Source organism: Gymnodraco acuticeps, unplaced genomic scaffold (genome assembly GCF_902827175.1).
Source record: "Gymnodraco acuticeps unplaced genomic scaffold, fGymAcu1.1, whole genome shotgun sequence".
NCBI classification, from domain to species: Eukaryota; Metazoa; Chordata; class Actinopteri; order Perciformes; family Bathydraconidae; genus Gymnodraco; species Gymnodraco acuticeps.
In genome coordinates, this window is record NW_022990919.1 from 555262 (window position 1) to 572979 (window position 17718).

At 41.5% G+C, this 17718-nt stretch overlaps 1 protein-coding gene across 1 annotated transcript in view; it reads left to right on the forward strand.

Moving 5' to 3' along the window:
- Nucleotides 1–226: 226 nt before the first annotated feature.
- The window catches only part of si:dkey-89b17.4 (zinc finger protein 850), a 37981-nt gene continuing 20489 nt past the window's right edge, over nt 227–17718 (forward strand). The window contains exons 1-2 of the mRNA XM_034233985.1: nt 227–553; nt 9007–11757. Coding sequence (XP_034089876.1) covers nt 9212–11757 — 2546 coding nt within the window. The 5' untranslated portion in view covers nt 227–553; nt 9007–9211. The remainder of the gene's footprint in view (nt 554–9006; nt 11758–17718) is intronic.

Sequence of the window (17718 nt, forward strand, 5' to 3'; positions counted from 1 at the left end):
AAGAACAAAGCTCCAGAGGATTTTTCTAATTAAAAAACTGTGTTTCTAATATAATGTATTTGTTGATTATTAAAACGACCTCAGAATGTCATTTGCCCCATGATGATAATGAAGAAGTAGGCCTAGAGATGAAGGGGATGAAGATCCAGCGGTAGCCTGGCTCGGCTCGACTCGGTTATCCCCGGCAGCGGTGAAGCAGAGCAGCACCGAGACTCAGTGATTGTCTGTAATACAATGACCCTAATGAGCTCTGGGGTTCATTATTAAAATAAAACCCAGAAACTGATTGTTAAAACCACATACTGGTTTTTTTTGTGCGCATGATGATGCGCAGCAGTGTGCGCTCCGGCGGCGCGCAGCCAGCAGCGGCAGGAAGTATGTTGTCGAAGCGGCGGTAGAGAGAAGGTAGTTGGGGAAAAGAGCCAAGAAGCAAAAGTCGGTGTTTGAACCGGAGGAAGAGAAAATAAATCATGCCGAATCCGTGAAATCTGCGTACTTTTGCATCTCCACGCCGTGCATCGTCCACCCGTGCGGGCGCAGAGGCCGATTGAGGGTAAGTGTGGAGCGGAAAAAATGGCTCGAAAACTAGGCTTTCATCAATGGTTGCCACGGTATGTTTGTCGAGATCTTTGTGTAGCTCCGGGCTAGCCTGGGGTTAGCTGAGATGCTAACCTCTCTGCGAGCGCGATACATCGGTGACAGTTTGCACCCACTATCTGCTTCGTGTTATTTAAACTAAACAATAGTTGTCTCGCTAGCTTCTGCACGTTTGTATTTTAAGCTTTTATTTACAATATTTGTGTTTTGCACTTCCGTTTTACCTATTTTCTCATCACGGGGGGTTGCTAACTAGCCTAATGTTAGCGCGGCCGTGTATATTTTACCTCCTATCCACCAAACTGTTTATAGAACCAAAATGCTAAAAGCATTGATGTTGCTGAATATGGTATATGCACCTTATTTTGAGAAAATAAACACACCCCAAGCCTCTGGTTGTAGCGCAGTGGGGTATCAGTTTGTGTTTGCGGGCTAAAAAGGAGATGCTAGCGCGTTAGCATGGGGAAAATGTCTCGCTGCTCGAAAGCCATTTTCCGATTAAATGGGGTCTCAGTGAAAGTGGGCTGGTGGCTGTAGGTGTTGTTCCCGCTATGCTGTGATCGCTAACACCGGGCGATTTTATTCAGTTTGACCCCCCTGTTGTTTTTGCTCCCGGATCCACGGCCGGGCTCGGGTGTCACTCCCCCGAATAAATTCGGGGAGTCGGCCTTAGGAAATGTCAGCCGTGTGTCGGAGAAGATGCCCCGCTTTTGTCCCGATAAATCCATGCCGGGGCTGAACCCGAGCAAGAAGAGACGGGCCAAGGTCAGGCCGCCCTGCTGCAGCTGGCACGGCTCTTTCTGTGTTAAATCTGCTGTAATCATATTAACAGAATGATAGTTTGTATGGGTTTATTGCCGAAGCTGATTGTTGTCTATGATCAGAACAACCCATACATGTGTGAACAGACCCGGTTTATTTCTGCAAGGTGTGTGAATCCATCCGAGACACTTTTGGCACCACAAACATTGAAATACCTTTTTGTTTGTGAAGTACAGCTTTACTAGTTGTTTTTGTTGCTGTGCAAAGCAAATTCCGTTTGTTTACATTATCCGAGGAAGAAAAAAAGTTGGACGGGGAAAAGAAAGACAGGGTTTTGATTAACTGGTCCTGAACGGTCTGATTCACATTTGTGTGTGAATGAGATGCTTCATTTAAAAGATCTGTACCAGATCACTGTGGATGATTCCATGTTTATTGTCATATTCACACTAATTAAAGAGATGCAGCTGTAAGATCTCACTGATTAACAAATACATGTTAAAAAGATAAAAATTGTTCAACAGCTTATTTCTAAGGGCTTAACACAACATTTCCCCCGTAAATTCAGACATAATTCCTTTCAACATATGTCCTCAATTTAACTTTGCGATTCATGGCAAGTACATATGTAAAAAAAGAAAGACATGGAAGTGAAAAATATTGGGTAATTGAAATATAGGGATAAAACATTACGTGAATATAAAACAAAATGGATTTTGTGTTAAGTAATGGCAAAGTCAATTCACTGTTATGTAAACAGGAATGTAGTAATGTGCCTGCACATTCAGAGGTATACAATGTTTTGCACAACAGTAGGTTCAATTAAATGCCAATGAAGCCAGTTATCTGAACCAGCAGTTTACAGTCACACTGTAAAATTATCAATTGATGGGATTTAAAACATCTTCATTTTTTTTCATGACATGAATACAGATATGAATCTAAACACATATATTAATATAAAGATGCAAGGAAATTAAATTAGTCCTTCATGGTAAATTGTAAAGTCAGAATATCTTTTAAAAAGTAGGTTTACAGCTCCAAAGCCTAATTTCTGCAATCTATGGCACTTAATTTATACTTTATTTATTCACAATCGGAAAGTGAAAACTAGTGGAGGTATACATTTTAGGAGGTATCCAGAAGATATTTGACTGTTAGGGGCATTCCAACTTTTTGTTTTTGTTTAGTTGAAAGCATTAGGCAAAAACGTGTTACATAATTATTCAAGTTTCTTTACATGTTTACTCCAAATAAAAAAACTGGAGAGGCTTAAAATACACAAACCTGCAAAAAAAGTAAACAAATGGTAACTAGTATATCTGAAATAAAGTTCAAAATTGTGCAGGTTTCTTTGAATTTTATACAAGATTTCTACCCACTTTTTTTCGACGATAATCAGAATCATTTTCTTATTCATTTGGATGTATATTCATCATCACAGCAGCACAATAATCAGGATGTACAGGAAACATACAATTAACCATTAATCCAAGATATATATGCAGAATGCTATGTGCACAAAGGTCAGGGTCTAACCCGAGTTATTACCTCGATTATACCTAGATTAAATAATTAATTGCTTGAATAATTGATTAATTAATTGATAATGGAAAACAAATCCGACATATTTAAAACCTCGACAATCTTTGAGGTTATTGAAGAAATAATCAGCTCTGTTTTTACCTAATAATGTATTAAACCATATTACAAATTAGGGCTGAACGATTAATCGATTTTAAATCGAAATCGCGATTCGAGATGATGCGATTATCAAATAGCAAAGCCTGCGATATTTTTTACTTTTTTTTCTTTCTTTTTTTTTCTTCTTCTTGTGTATCAGTCATCCACACCAATCAGAAGTGCTGTGCTCCACATGTATCAGCCATTGTTAACCAATCAGAAGTGGCCCATGATAGAAGGTGATAGACAGATTGATCCAATCACCTGCCAAGTATTTTTGAAAGTGCCTGCCCTTTCCAAATGGCTTCCAATGGAGCTTTCCTAGATGGTTTGGTGAAACAAAGCATCTGAGTCAGGTTAGTGATGCTCCATCACATGTTCTACATCTAAAAGGGTGAATCTTAAACTGAAGCTTGACTTTAAAGCAACCCAACGGAAGTTTCATGTAAGTTTAGTTCTTTCACTCGTAGCTCGGGCTGCGGGGGTGCTAGAGACGGGAGTATGTTGATACGACCTTCCTAGCCGGAGTTATGGCTGCATTTTACAATAAACTTCCGTTGGGTCGCTTAAAAATAAATATCGCAAATCGCAATATTTGTCAGAAAAATCGCAATTAGATTTTTTTTTCTTTCAAAATCGTGCAGCCCTACTACAAATGATTTTAAACATTTCTATTAAGATAATAATGTTTTGCTTATTAATTTAGCTCATCACATCAGTAATGGTGGTCAACTAGACAGGTTTTCTAAAGGATTTAAAGAGCCTGTGACAGCCTCCCAACAACTGTTGTGCAATGACATATTGGGCTACTAGTAATCTCGAACCGTCAGTTTAAAAAAGAAGGTGCGATACCGTTCCGATAAATATCAATAATTTCGAACATCGCGGGGAAATTCCTTCGACTCATTTTGAAGTTTTGGGGGAAGCCGGAAGTGACGTCAATGCGGGAATGCTTCACTGTGCGGCGAGAGAGCCAAACACGGACAAAGTGTGTTGTCATGCTCGTTAATAACGTTTTAATGAAGTTGACTACAGTATATTCATATTTGTCAGTGCTTTCATGTCAATTCGGCGAACTTATGATACATTAAATGATCGTGAGGATGATGATTAAAAATCGTTTGTTTGAGCCGGTCTGCATTTCCTAATGAAAAAACAAACTGATGCTTTTTGTAGTTGTAGTACACCAACATGGATTAAACGTGTGGTTTTTTTACCACAATGTTGGGGAAATTAATGGATAAAATGCACGGATTATTATTATTATTCCCACTCCGATCGGGACACTAGGTCCACCGTTTCCCCGCAGCGAGGCTCCCCCCGTTGACAGTTTACATGGGCTGGGTGCCGTGGCGGACTGGCCATCGGGACCGGTACCGAAGTGGGCCGGTCGGATAAGTCACTAGCACATCCCCCACTCCCCCCGTTGACAACTTACTAGCGGTACCGAAGTGGGCCGGTCGAGAGTCCCGGGATGATTTTTAGTCCCAGTCCACCACTGGCTACATGACCGTATGATCGCCCATATTGACGCACCTAATTCCTAAACTTCTAACAGATACAACATAAACCGATCCTTCAGCCTCATATGAGCTCTCAGACACGTTCAAAATTAAACTGTCATCGCTGTCTGAGCTTGCTGCTGTGTGCACCATCGTGCGTTTACATGCAGATGCTGGGATCCTGAACGGTGCAGCTGGAGCGCTGTGCCCGCAATGACGTCACATAATTTGGCAGGATTTGAAGAATCCCCGAGAAGATCTAGAAAATGGTCAACATTGAAGGGCAGATTAATGGTTATCAAAGTACAAATATCCAAAATCAGTTCAGTAACGGTTTTCAAGGGGACAATATTTACTCAGATTGATGGGTTTGGATGATGGGGGAAACTCGTGTCACAGGCTCTTTAAGTGGCTAATTTAGGGTTACGCTATTTTTCTACAGTTCTAAGGTTTACTGAATAGCTTGAGATGGTTTTAGTGGTGGGAAATTGACCACTGTTAATTTAAAATGAGGGCTGCAACTAATCATCAGTCTTTCCCCTACCATTGTAGTGCCCCCGCCAACGGAGCCCCCCCTGAAATTCAAGAAGAAAAAAAAACATATTTATAGCACCAAATTGCAACTAATCTATCTACTGTCACTTTTCACATTGAACATGTGCTCTTTTATTAAATTAACTAAACACTTTCATTTTAAGTTATGAGTTTAGTGTTTTTGACCCTAAGAAACACCGATGCACTAATCAATAACAATAATCCACAGCTCCTCTCTCTGCTCCAGAGGATTATTTTTTTTAAAACACCCCCTTTTTTTGTACCTATCCAGCAAAGATTGTTTAGGGACATCTCTACAGCATCACCACACTTGAATAATCTACCTCCTCAATTTCAGTGTTGCGTTATCTCTTCATCTTTTTCTATTTCAAATAGAGAAAAGGTCGTCTCCTGCCAATTTAATCCTCTCCTACATCTGTTTTTGTCCTCCCCTCTCTACCTCTTCTTGATTTTTATCCACCTTCACCTCCATATATGTCTCCAAATATGTATATTTAGTTTTTTCCATGCTGCTTTTTTGCTTGTTATAACAAAGTTTCAAACTGAAATGCAAATTGTTGCCTCTTTAAATTACACACACATAAAAGATGCATACAAGTTTTAATATGTGAATAGAATCAACATCAATATGTGTAGTTATGCGAGCTGGTTTCTCCAAAATGACATACTCCACCTTTACATAATATATTTGGCTAAAAATAATTTTAGAAAGTGATTTCAAATAATACATTCAAAAAATGTTTTTAAGTGGTATAACCCGTTTATTTTTATTAAAATGAACTGAACAGCTAATGAAAGTTCCCAAATATGTACTTTGTTACAATGCTGTCTTTAAAACCAGGAAAACACCTTTTTTTTTTTTTTAAATGAACACATCCAAAATACTAGATATCTAGTCCAGACAATTTAATATCGATACATTGCATAGCCATAATTACAAATAAATAGGATGTAGTTTGGATGTAGGGAGAAGTCTTCTCCACTCTGCTTCCTGTCAGCGTGACTGCAGCTGCAGTGTCCTCCGTCAGAAACAAACAGTTAGAGCAAATAACTAAAGTATGCTGGATACTAGCGCCGCAATGAGAACCTGAAGTTTGCGGGGGGGTAGGTTTTACAGCAAGCCCCGTACTCTTTATACTGTCAACAGAGGTGTGTCCTGTTATGTGGAGGAAAACCAAATGACTTTTTCCACATGCAACAAATCAAATCCTTAAGAAATCAGAGGAAGTTGTGATGTTGAAATAACCACATTTATCTGTAAATGTTATGATAATAAATATAACTATTTTATATTACCAAAGGAAAACTAAATGTAAACTCAATAAACTATAATCTAAATGTAAACAACAATTGTTTTATATTTAGGGCTGTCAAACGAATACAATTTTTAACCAGATTAATCACAGCTTAAAAATTAATTAATCATGATTAATCACCATTCGAACTATGTCCAAAATATGCCATTTATTTATGTATATTGTTGTGGGAATGGAAAGATAAATGAAAGAAGGCGGATATATCCATTTAACATACAGTATCTATGTTTATTATAAAAAAATTCTGTGTGTCAAAATGAAAGACAGCCCACACACCTATCAATCATCAAACCGTGGGGTCTTAATTCATTACGTGTTGATTTCTATCAACGGGGGAGTACTTCAGGAAAGTCGACGGGGGGGGGGGGGGGGGGGGGGGGGCGGCGGCGGTTAGTGGAGTACTTCGTGACCACAGTGTGAACGTTGTGATCAGCTGTTTTAGCGCAGTTCTCCAGTGAAGGGGGGGGGGGAGTCTCCCTCCGCCGCCGGTTGGCGTAGTTTTGGCACAATTCCGTTGTACAGACCGACGTTAACAGCAGCCCTGTCTGTGCACACGGAGACCGACTCTGTCGTCCGGTGATCTAACCGCCTTCTGGAAAAGCTTCACAAGTACGTCGGTACGCAAATGCGCTTTGTGACACAAGTGACGGTACGCATTTCAGATTACGCACATAACCTGCGTACCAGTTATGTGCACCCCTGTACTACAGCAAAAGTATTCTCCGTCCGGACTTCCTGCAACAACACCACCCGTTATCAAAGATGTTCTATTGAGAAGACGATCACTACGTGACAAAAGTTTTCAAAACCGTGGCTACTGAAATCAATCTTACTAACTGCTGTCTGTGCAATTTACTCCGCGCGAGTTGGCAGACTTTATTTTGCTTACTTTAACATCATTTTTCATGGTGGGGCTAAGCCATTTCTTGGTATGGGTGTAGCCTACCCCAGCCATACCCTGGCGCTGCCACTGGTGGGATGTATGGGGCGGGCCATTCTGCACATGCGTTAAATATTTTAACTAGGGCCGGGACTCGATTAAAAAAATTAATCTAATTAATTAGAGGCTTTGTAATTAATTAATCGAAATTAATCGCATTTTTAATCACATATACATATTTGACCTGAGAACAGTGAGAAGCAATTTTTTTCACATGGATTTTAGTATACCATTAGGCGCATTCACACCGCAGTACTTTTCCCACAAAGGTTCATGAGAATTTAGTTCATGAGAACTCTTTGAACCTGGGGGAGGATTAGGCAAATGAAGCCGCTGACGTCACTTCTTCTTCTTCTGCTTTGGGTTTACTGGCAGGCCGCAAACCACTTCACGGCGTATACTGCCGCCCAAAGTCCCCGGCCGGAAGTCCCCGGAGTTGGGGACTGGCTTCAGTAGAAGCTGCTGGGAGTCCCAGCAGCTTCTACTGAAGCCTTCCGAGTAAATTGCCAGAACGCCGACACCTCCTCATCTCCACCGCTCCCATGTTTTATTTTGTGTTGCCATAAGTTAGTCTCTCTGCGTTTCTGCGCTGGGCTAATGCTAATAATGCTAATGCGAGGATAATAAAATGGCGGCTTCACAAAACTTTTTGGGAGTTTTACGGGGCGTGGTTTGCAATCCGCCCAGCCAATCAGACATATAGCTCTTTTCTCACAAGAGAGCCGTACGAAAGTCCCTGTTCTCTAGCAGCTCTCTGCTCTCTAGCAGGGACTCTCGTGGGGGTAAAAAGGTTCTCATGAACTAATTTTAGTACCGGCTCTTTTTGGTTTGAACGCGATAAAAGAGGCTAACGTCCACGCTCGCTTCCACGCTAGCTGCTATATGTTTTTGCATTGAGGTGATACTTGAGGCTTGATGTGCTGCGGTGATATGCGAATTCCTTTTTGCATAATTTGCACACAACCGTGCTCTTATCGACGCTTCCATCCGTCCGTTTTTTAAAACAACATTTCCCACTGTTGTTCACTGTGGTTTGTTGTTGTCTGAAGTCATGAACGTTAGTTGGTGCTCCAGTATAATCGGTACGCCTGAAACTCATCCAGTGAGAAACGTTCCGCGGTGCAAAAATAAGTGCGATTAAAATGCGTTAATTTTTTTAACGCGTTAATTTTTGTGTAATTAATTAATCTTAATTAACGCGTTAAAGTCCCGGCCCTAATTTTAACGCAATTAATTAAAAAAATTAATTACCGCCGTTAACGCGATAATTTTGACAGCATTACTTATATTATAAAATCATGACAACATTAACATATTGTACAGATTGAAAGGTTTAACAATAGAAGGTTACAAAAATGAGTAGAATCTGTTGTCTGAAATCTTACTAGGGCTACAATTAGACTGTTTACATATTTTGCTGTGTATGTATATTACAAGTCTATAAAAATAAATACCAATATATTTAAAGGATGTCAAAGAGCAATACAAATGTACTATTTGCTTGGTAAAGAACTGGCACTTATCAAAATGGTTATTAAATATTAAATACTGGATGCCTGACAGTTACAGGATTGCATTGTGGTAAAAGTGGATAAATACAAGATTTTATTCATTTAAGTAACCTTCCATTTTCTTATTCTTGTCCCTACAGTGATACCTCATTTGCTGGTGTGACCCCTGCCGGCCCGCCACCTCCCAAGGTGGGCCCCGATTGGCTGGACCTGCCCTGGGGAAGCAATCGGCACCCTCAGCTGAAGAGCTAAGCCCCGCAGTTTCCTCCCCCATCCCCCCTACGTCACTGTTCATTTCTTTGATGTGAACTGTGATTCCCTCCGTCCTGTTTGCTTTAGAGTACTATGGCAATGCATGATATGAGTCGTGCCAAGGGTTTCCCCTGTAAAGAGTGTGATATGGTTTGTCCGAGTACTCCAAGTCTTCTAGAACATATGAAAGCACATTATCAGCAAGAAGAAAACGGACGTTTTGAGTGTGAACAGTGTGGGCGAGTTTACAAGCACGCAGCTAGCCTAGCCAATCATAAAAAATCTCACGAAGTGGGTTCATTCCAGTGTCCAGTTTGTACGCGTACGCTGCCCAACGCGGTAGCTTTGAAAAACCACCTACGTATCCATACTTTGTCCCCCAGTAGTGCACACGCAGAAGAAGAGAGTGAAGAAGTTCCCGAAGAAACGGGCCACGACGAGAGGGACTACGGTCTCGCCCAAGACCTCTCAGACGGGTTTGGGCGCTCACATTTGAACAATAGTGGTATGGGACATAGTGTCCTACAAGGCCACGAGACAGACAACCACGGTAAAAAAGGTTCTCCCGAGCACGACAACGCTTGGGACAGACCATTCAAGTGTGATCAGTGCGAGAGAACCTACCGGCATCACGGTAGCCTGGTGAACCACAAGAAGTGTCATCAGCAAGGAACTTTTAAGTGCTCTGTGTGTTTTAAACAATTTAGCAACCTGGCTGCCCTAAACAGCCACGAGAGAACTCATTCGAAGTTCAAGACCCCTGGAGCCTCAATGGTGAGCAGCAGCAGCCTCCACGACTCACGCAGCAGTGGCACCCAGTCGTCTCAGAGCAACGACACTGCCTCGTGCTTTTGCCACCTGTGTCAGATAGTGCTGCCAAATAAGACAGACTTTCAGGAGCACATACTGCTACACAACGCAGCCTCGCCCTCCCTTGGTCTGCCGCGCAATTTCCCAGGAATCATGGCCCACAATCTGAGTGCGGTTCGATCCCCAGCATACACCCCTGCGCTGGGTGACCCTCTGCCCCTGCCACCCCTGCCCACTGACAAAAGAGGCCCCTATGACCCCATTATGGGCCCTCCAGTCAACAATCCCATCTACACATGCGCATATTGTGGCGCAGGACATCCAGATCTGGAGACCTTAAAAGTCCACTATCTGACCCATGACCCTAACCCTGCCTCTCACGGCCAGGAAAGCTCCATTCTCAGCTCTGGATCGCAGGGCTCAGTGTCCTCTCCCTCCGGAGGCCGTGTGCCCCAGGCCAATTCTCCAGATAATGGAGAGCGACGCTTCAAGTGTGGAGAGTGTGACAAAAGCTACCGGCATGCAGGAAGCTTGGTCAACCACAAGCGCTGCCATCAGACAGGCCACTACCAATGCACAATCTGCTGTAAGCAGTACCCCCACCTGGCAGCGCTACACAGCCACCTACGAAGCCACAAGGGGCGTTCTGGCAACACGTCTTTAAATAATGACGGCAGTGACTGGCTGTCTCCAGAGCCGCTAACCCTGGACTCCCAGCAGAGCTACGTCCAGGAAGGCAGCGGCGCCACCACTCCAATTTCCCTGCCAGGGAATCTTGGTGATGCGGCCCACTTTGTACAAGATGGTGGCCATAGCAGTGGGTTGGACTCTCTTGAGTTTCACGATCGCTTTGATGGTAGCTCACTTTCCCAGAGCAACTCTGCTCACCGTCAGGCTGACAGACATGTGTGCGCCGACTGCGGCGAGATGTATGGAGATGTATCTGGAATCAAGTCGCACATGTGTCCTCGTCGTGGCCAGCAGCCTCAACAGCAGCAAGGGAACATGTCAAACGGTTTCATGGGAAACATGAACTACGACAGCTCCAGTGCAACCTCGCTGCCTGCTGGAAGCTCCAGCAGCCTGAAAGAAGGCAGCAGCCAGCGACAATATTCCCAGAGCGGAGGCAAGAGAATGGGAAGCAATGACAAAGATGATGACGATGGAGAAGTGTATCAGTGTTCGGTGTGTGGCAATCACTACGCCAGCCTCCGAGCCCTCAGGAGCCACCTGCGTAGCCATGCGAATAACCCAACAGGGCCCGGCCCTTCCTCCCTGGAGCAGGAGTGGAGGATGATCTGCTCCACTTGTGGCCAGAGCTTCTCAAGGAAGCAAGACCTCCTGAATCACCAGTTAGTCCATGGCCCCCAAAGGCCTGATGGCCAGCAACAGAGTATTGTAGGCAGCTCGGCTAATGGCAATGACAAGATGGACGGACGCAACCATATTTGTGTTGACTGTGGCATGTTTTTTGCCGACCGCCACCACCTGATCACACACCTGTGTCCTGGTAAGAATAGGTCTAGCTCCCTGAGCAAGCAGGGTCTGAATGGAGCCAAAGGGATGTCCGGAGGAGAAGGAGTCGCTGGTGGAGGGGTTGCTGGTGGAAGCCGTGAGGTTGGTGGCGATGGACGTAGGCCTATGGTGGACCAAAGTGACAAGCCCCATAAGTGCGACCAATGCGGGCGAGGATACAGACACCCCTGCTCACTCCTTAACCACAAGAAGTCACACAAGACGGGGGTTTTCCGCTGCTTGGTGTGCCAGAAACGCTACTACAATCTGCTGGCTCTCAAGAATCACCAAAGGACCCACTTTGATCTAAAGAGGTAGGTCCCAGATTCTGTACATTTTTGTTTAATATAGATGTTTGAAAGTTGGCTGGTGCAGTTTATGTTAAAGATAACATTTGTGCCAGATTCCGAAGACCTTGGTTTGTTATGCACATGAGTTCTCATGACCAGAAAATGTTATATATTGCACATGATAGGGCTGCTCGATTATGGCAAAAATCCTAATCTCGATTATTTGGGTCAATAATTGATATCACGATTATTAAAAACGATTATCCATTTGCAAAACATCAATTTATTGGAGAAAAAAAAATGTGAACAGTATGTTTTTAACAGTTGATTACCCTGAACTTTAAGTAATAATAATTAATAATAATAAAAAATAATCCTTTTATTTCGATTACGTTGTTTTCGTAATGTGTTTCCAAACATGTTGCAAGTAGGGCTGTCAGTCGATTAAAATATTTAATCGCGATTAATCTCATGATTGTCCATAGTTAATCGCAAATTAATCGCACATTTTTGATCTGTTCTAAATGTACCTTAGAGGAATATTTTTCAAGTTTTTAATACTCTTATCAACATATGAGTGGACAAATATGCTTTATGCTAATGTTTCTTATCATTTGAACAATGACAAATACTCATGAATATTAAACACAACAACCTCTGACCATTACAAATATTCGCCTCAATTCAACCTGGAACCTCTCTCATTCAATAATACAATACAAAGTGTGTGTGTGTGTGATTCTCACTCCCATCCCGTCACATATTGACGGACGGTCAGGGCCCCTCCCCGTCGCTATATTACGTACAGCGGACCCCTTGACCGTCAGGCTTCTACGGGCAGGGCGTCCCATAGACCTTCATAGACCACGTGATCAACAACAATGGCCGACCTTCGTGTTATTCTCGGTGGAAAATGCCTATTTTAAGGTTCATTTGGCCAATAAAATGCGTTTTGATGTCATTTTATGCTTTTAATATGAGTTGTTATTTCTGATTATTTGTGCAGTACATGTACATGATGTTTAGTTTGCTAGTTATGACGAAGATTACTTCATGAATGTGTACACATTCATGGTTGCTAACGTTTTTTTGGTGGAAATGTGTTTTTTCACAAAGTCACCCTCTGTACTTGGACTTATTGGGAGAATCTAAAGGCAAGAACATCCCAAATATTCATTTAGGTCTTTATTTTAGACCTTTAGTGTTGCCGTCTGTGAGGAAAATAAATGGGGCTCAGAGCCTCGTATTTTTAAAATCTTTTTTTCCTTCTAATTTGTTATTCTTTTCAAAATAGCACACTGTTATTTACTCACCAATAACACACATTTATCCTCGCTTTTATTTATTGGTTTAATTCCATAATCTTGGGCTTTTTTGGCGTTCGTCAGGAACTGAATTTCAAAATAAAAATAACCGGAAACAGACGTAGGCATTTCGAGCGATTACCCAAGATCCTCAGCTACGATGATTGGATGTTTTAGCCGCAATGCATGCTGGGATTTGGGGTTTATATTATATGAAATCCGGAAAACATTTTAAAAGAATAAAATAATACTTAATTCCGAGTGCTCTTGCTTTTCTCTTTGAAAGTCATCACATAACGGCATTGTAATACACGGTTCGGCTGCATTGTATATTACAGATCTGCCGTAGTTCTTTATTTATAGAGCCCTGATGAGAAGACCTTTGGAAAAACTGAAGAAATGCCGCCGAAACTGAATACTTGACGTGGATCATAAATATTTCAACAATTAAACAACATCTTCAATTTCTCTTCACACAATACGTCTCCTTGCAGTATCAACACTAATTCGGCTGACTTTTACATTTGATATAATTCATAGATAGGTTATATTTACACCATAACGGTGCACAGCTGATATAAAAGGACTTGTAGTTTTTAAAGATACTACTGATTTGAATTGGATTGAATGTAAATACTGAGTCTGAAATAGTATAGCAATATGCTGTAAAATTATGTGAAAGCATGAATAAAACTACACATTAGGGCTGTGCAATTAATCGTATTTTAATCGCGATTACGATTATGGTTTGCGACGATTAGGAAAACAGCATAATTGACAAAATACGATTATTTTGCTGGGTGCGCTTTCGCCCCTCCCTAAAAGCCCACTCGGCCACGTGGGAGTGACATGTGTTGTGAGTGTTCAGCGCAAGCGAAGATGTCAGAACAAGAGCAGCAACTAGTTAAAAAGAAGGGTCGCGGGGAGATTCCCAGTCGATCGCGAGATGTGTCTAAAAATAGAACAACAATATTCTGTTTTATCGTTAATGTCCTGTAACATAATGTTCCCGTGCCAGAATAATGCACTTGAACGCATCAAAGCTTTGTGATTGGCCGGCCTCACCCCATGTGTCTGGGCGTGGCTGGTGAGCAGTGCACTAGTTCGCTGACGTTGTCCGTGTCAACAGCATGGATGGTCAACAGGAGTGACAGTCCGCACACACACAAGACCGCAATTATGGCAGAAGCAAAAAAGCCCAAAATATATAATTTGCACTCCAAGTGGGAGGATCATTATTTTTGTATCTATTCCAATTCAAAGTCCATCTGTCTCATCTGCAATGCGAGCGTGGCTTTATCGAAGAAGGGTAATTTAGGAGCGGCATTTCAAAACAGTGCACAAACGCTACGAGACGGAATTCCCGCCCTACGCTCCAAAAGGGGAGGGGCCTGAGAGCACAGCTAAATGCACAGCAGTCCATTTTCACCCGGCCCAACAACAAGAGCAAGGCTGCTACCATAGCATCTTATCGTGTCAGTCACGTTCTTGCGAAACACATGAAGTCTTTCAAAGACGGCGAAGTTATGAAAGAAGCATTCCTGGAGGCTGCGACGCGCTTTTGTGGGACAGTAAAAATAACAGCAGCATTTCAACAGGTTTTTGATAAAATCTCAAGTTAGATACCGTTATTAATCAGCTGTACGTTTTAGTTTGTTTGAATTTATTCATGATAATTATTGTACAAAATGGTATAAGAATGCAAACATTAAGATCTGTTCTGTTTAAATTGATTATAGTCTATCAGTTCAGAAACTAGTGTTGCTTGCATCCTATTTTAAAGGCATTTATTTTTATACTCTAATAAAATGCAACAAAAAATGGGTTTGATTCTATTAATGTTGTCTTTTTTATTGCACTGTTGCTGCAGCAGATTACTGTGTAGCTTCAGATCTGAGTTGTCTTATTAGTAAGCCTAATTTATACTTTTGTAGCAACACTATTTTTATATAATGGCAAAGAAAGGGTTCTTCAGAGTCTTTTCTTTTTTTCCTGTGTCCTATGTGGCAGCACTGCCACAAGTTCCTCTTCAGAGAGGGTCTTCAGTACAGGTGGCAATATCGTCACCTGCCTGCGCTCATCTCTGAAACCAGACCATGTAAACAGGCTGGTATTTCTTGCAAAAAATCTTTAAGAGATGACATGAGCAGTCCTACCAGCATTTGCCATGGTGGCCTAAACATTTTTATTTGGTCTTAAATTGTAGTTCAACATTTATTTCCTGTTACTTCTGGACCATGACGGTGGGCCAGCCTTCAACGTTTAACTGAGTGGAATATGTTAAATATGTTTTACCAAAATGTTGGCTATGTTAAGGAGTTTTCAGTAGGTTGTGACAGTGCACTGCAACATATTTGATTTCATTTATTTTTGGTCTAATTTATTTTTATTTATCATATTAATATAGGTTTAGTATGGTTTTGGAAGTGCGCTCCAACACATTTATTGATCTTGTTTATTGGTAAAATATTATTTGTTTTAAAGTTCAATAAATGGTCAATGAATAATCGTCAAAATAATCGTGATATCAATTATTGACCAAATAATCGTGATTATGATTTTTGCCATAATCGCACAGCCCTACTACACATCTTCAGATGTTGTACATACAAGTGTCCAACACTAATAATACAAAGTTATTATGGCTGTGTGTACCTTGTGTGCACCGCCTAGTGGTTAAAGCACGTTATTGAATTATTGTTTTTATGTGTTATATTTGATTAATATAAATATTAAGAGTACATACTTTCATAGGGGGAAAGTAGAAGGTCTGTGATATAAATATAGAATATAAAAAATCAAGAAGATACTATAAGTCAGGGATCACCAACTACATTTGTCCAAGGGCCAAAATGTATCCAATAGACACTATCGCGGGCCAGCGATTTTTATATAGCCCAGAATTTTGAAGGGGGGGGGGGTGCTAGTGGAGCACGCTCAGGTACTGCGGACCGCATAAAGCTTAGCAGACTCTTCACGCTAACGAAGGATCACTTCTAGGCAGGGTTTACTTTGTAAATGTAATCAGTTACTGAATACATGCTCTGAAAGTAATCAGAATACAGTTACAGTTGCGTGTCTTAAAAATGTATTCAGATTACTTTTAGAATACTTTTGGATTACTTTCTTTTTCCATAACAGATGGGTATGTTTTGGTGAACAGGAGACACGTATTTTACTGTTTTAATGGCTTATCAAGAACTCAAACACAACATCTTCGTGTCATTCTGGACAGCTCCCTCTCATCTGCACCCCACATAAAAAACATCACCCAGACTTCATTCTTTGTACTGTCTTAAAACCTTTATATGTTATGAATTGTAAGGTGTCCTTGGGTGCTTTGAAAGGCGCCCCTAAATAGAATGAATTATCATTATTATGTATTATCTGAAACGATGTAATAACTTTTAAAACTTTTTCCAGTCACTTGCCCCATGCATTCAGCAGCAGCAGGCCATTCAGTTTGATTTGATCCCGTTATAAATGTCATCATCTTGACAATAAAGAAATGCTACATAAACGTTATCTTGCACATTTTATCGAACCATCTCCGTTTCTAACTTTCAATATAGTTTAAAAGAGATCTCTCTCTCTCACCTGCGTGCGGGGGCGGGGCCTCACAGACACTCTGCATCTCTCTCTCGCTCACAGACATGCAGCGCTGTGCAGTGTGCACACAGTTCTGCCGGTAATGAATATTACATTTTATGAGGAAACTTTTCCACCAATAATTCCAAAAAGTATTCCAAAATGTATTCACTTCAGGTTTACTAAAGTAACTGTAATCAGATTACTAGTTTTTCAAATGTAACGCCAGCTGAATACAGTTAGCCTACTTGATTTTTGTATTCTGATTACGTAACGCCGTTACATGTATTCTGTTACAACCCAACCCTGCTTCTAGGCTACTGTCCCGCAGCTCCTGCCTCTCTGTTGGACTCTGTCGCAGCGGGGCTACTGCTGTGGTGCGGACCGCATTAACCAGACTCTTCACAACGAAGGATCAATTCTTGTTCAAGGCAGGGAAGGTTTCGCAGTACGCAGTCTACTGGCCCGCAGCTGCTGCCTCTCTGTTGGACTCCGGTACTGCACCTTACTCACGAGACGTTGTAAAAAAAAAAAATGGATGGGAGGCGAACGCAGTAACCACTCCGCCAACGCCACAGTCACCCCCGTCGTGCGGGCCGGATGAGAATGTCTGGCGGGCCGGATGTGGCCCGCGGGCCGCCAGTTGGTGATCACTGCTATAAGTGATCTCTACAATAAAACAGTTTAGTGCAGGATGTACAAAGATATTAATAGGAGGAGGTGCAAAACAGAAAAACGAATTAACCTTTATTTAAACATTAAATAACAGATTAAGGTCTTCTTTTAAATAAGAAAAAAACTTTGGGGGTATCTATCTACAGATAAATATTAAACCTGACAAAGTACTTAACGTCTAATATATTGCTTTCCTGCAATGTTAACTATGTTGAAGCACTTATTTTAACTGATATTATACATATGGATTATACTCTTATGTAGATAGATAGAATAAGAAATGTGCAGAATATGACAGTTTAATGGTGGAGGTACACACATATTGATAGATGTCTTGTAATGCATTGTTGAGGAACCTGTGACCCAAGTGTTTCATTCATTGCATAACTACACCGTAGTTGTGTATATGATATGTCAA